The sequence below is a fragment of the Nestor notabilis genome, unplaced genomic scaffold, assembly GCF_000696875.1.
Source record: "Nestor notabilis isolate BGI_N333 unplaced genomic scaffold, ASM69687v1 scaffold17796, whole genome shotgun sequence".
Taxonomy (NCBI): Eukaryota; Metazoa; Chordata; class Aves; order Psittaciformes; family Psittacidae; genus Nestor; species Nestor notabilis.
Window position 1 is genome coordinate 1,645 of NW_009932577.1, and position 344 is coordinate 1,988.

At 63.7% G+C, this 344-nt stretch overlaps 1 protein-coding gene across 1 annotated transcript in view; it reads right to left on the reverse strand.

Moving 5' to 3' along the window:
- LOC104407250 (E3 ubiquitin-protein ligase DTX1) overlaps positions 1-344 on the reverse strand; it is a gene marked incomplete at both ends in the record, with an annotated part of 2,144 nt that overhangs the window by 1,630 nt on the left and 170 nt on the right. The window contains one exon of the mRNA XM_010016478.1: positions 159-328. Within this exon, the coding sequence (XP_010014780.1) occupies positions 159-328 (170 nt within the window). The remainder of the gene's footprint in view (positions 1-158; positions 329-344) is intronic.

The following is a 344-nucleotide window of genomic DNA, read 5'->3' on the forward strand; positions in this document are numbered from 1 at the left end:
ACCAGCATGGGGACGGCCGGAGGCAACGGGGAGCCATGAGCATCACCTCAAAGCCCTCTAGCACATCCCTTGGGGTCCCATCCCCATGGGCAGCAGCAGTGCCCATGCCTCAGTTTCCCCCCGGCAGGGTAACCAAGGGTGTGCAGGGACACCATTAGCTCCTTACTCTTTCTGAGGTGCTTCTTCTTGGTCTTCCTGCAGATGCCGTTGACGCCGGGCACGGGTTTGATGTCGCTCTTGCTCACGGGCGGTGGGTGCAGGATGGGTTTGGGGGCGCGGGTCAGGCAGACGGGCAGCCCCGCGGCACACATGAGGATTCCCGTCATCCCTGCGCCGGGAACAGG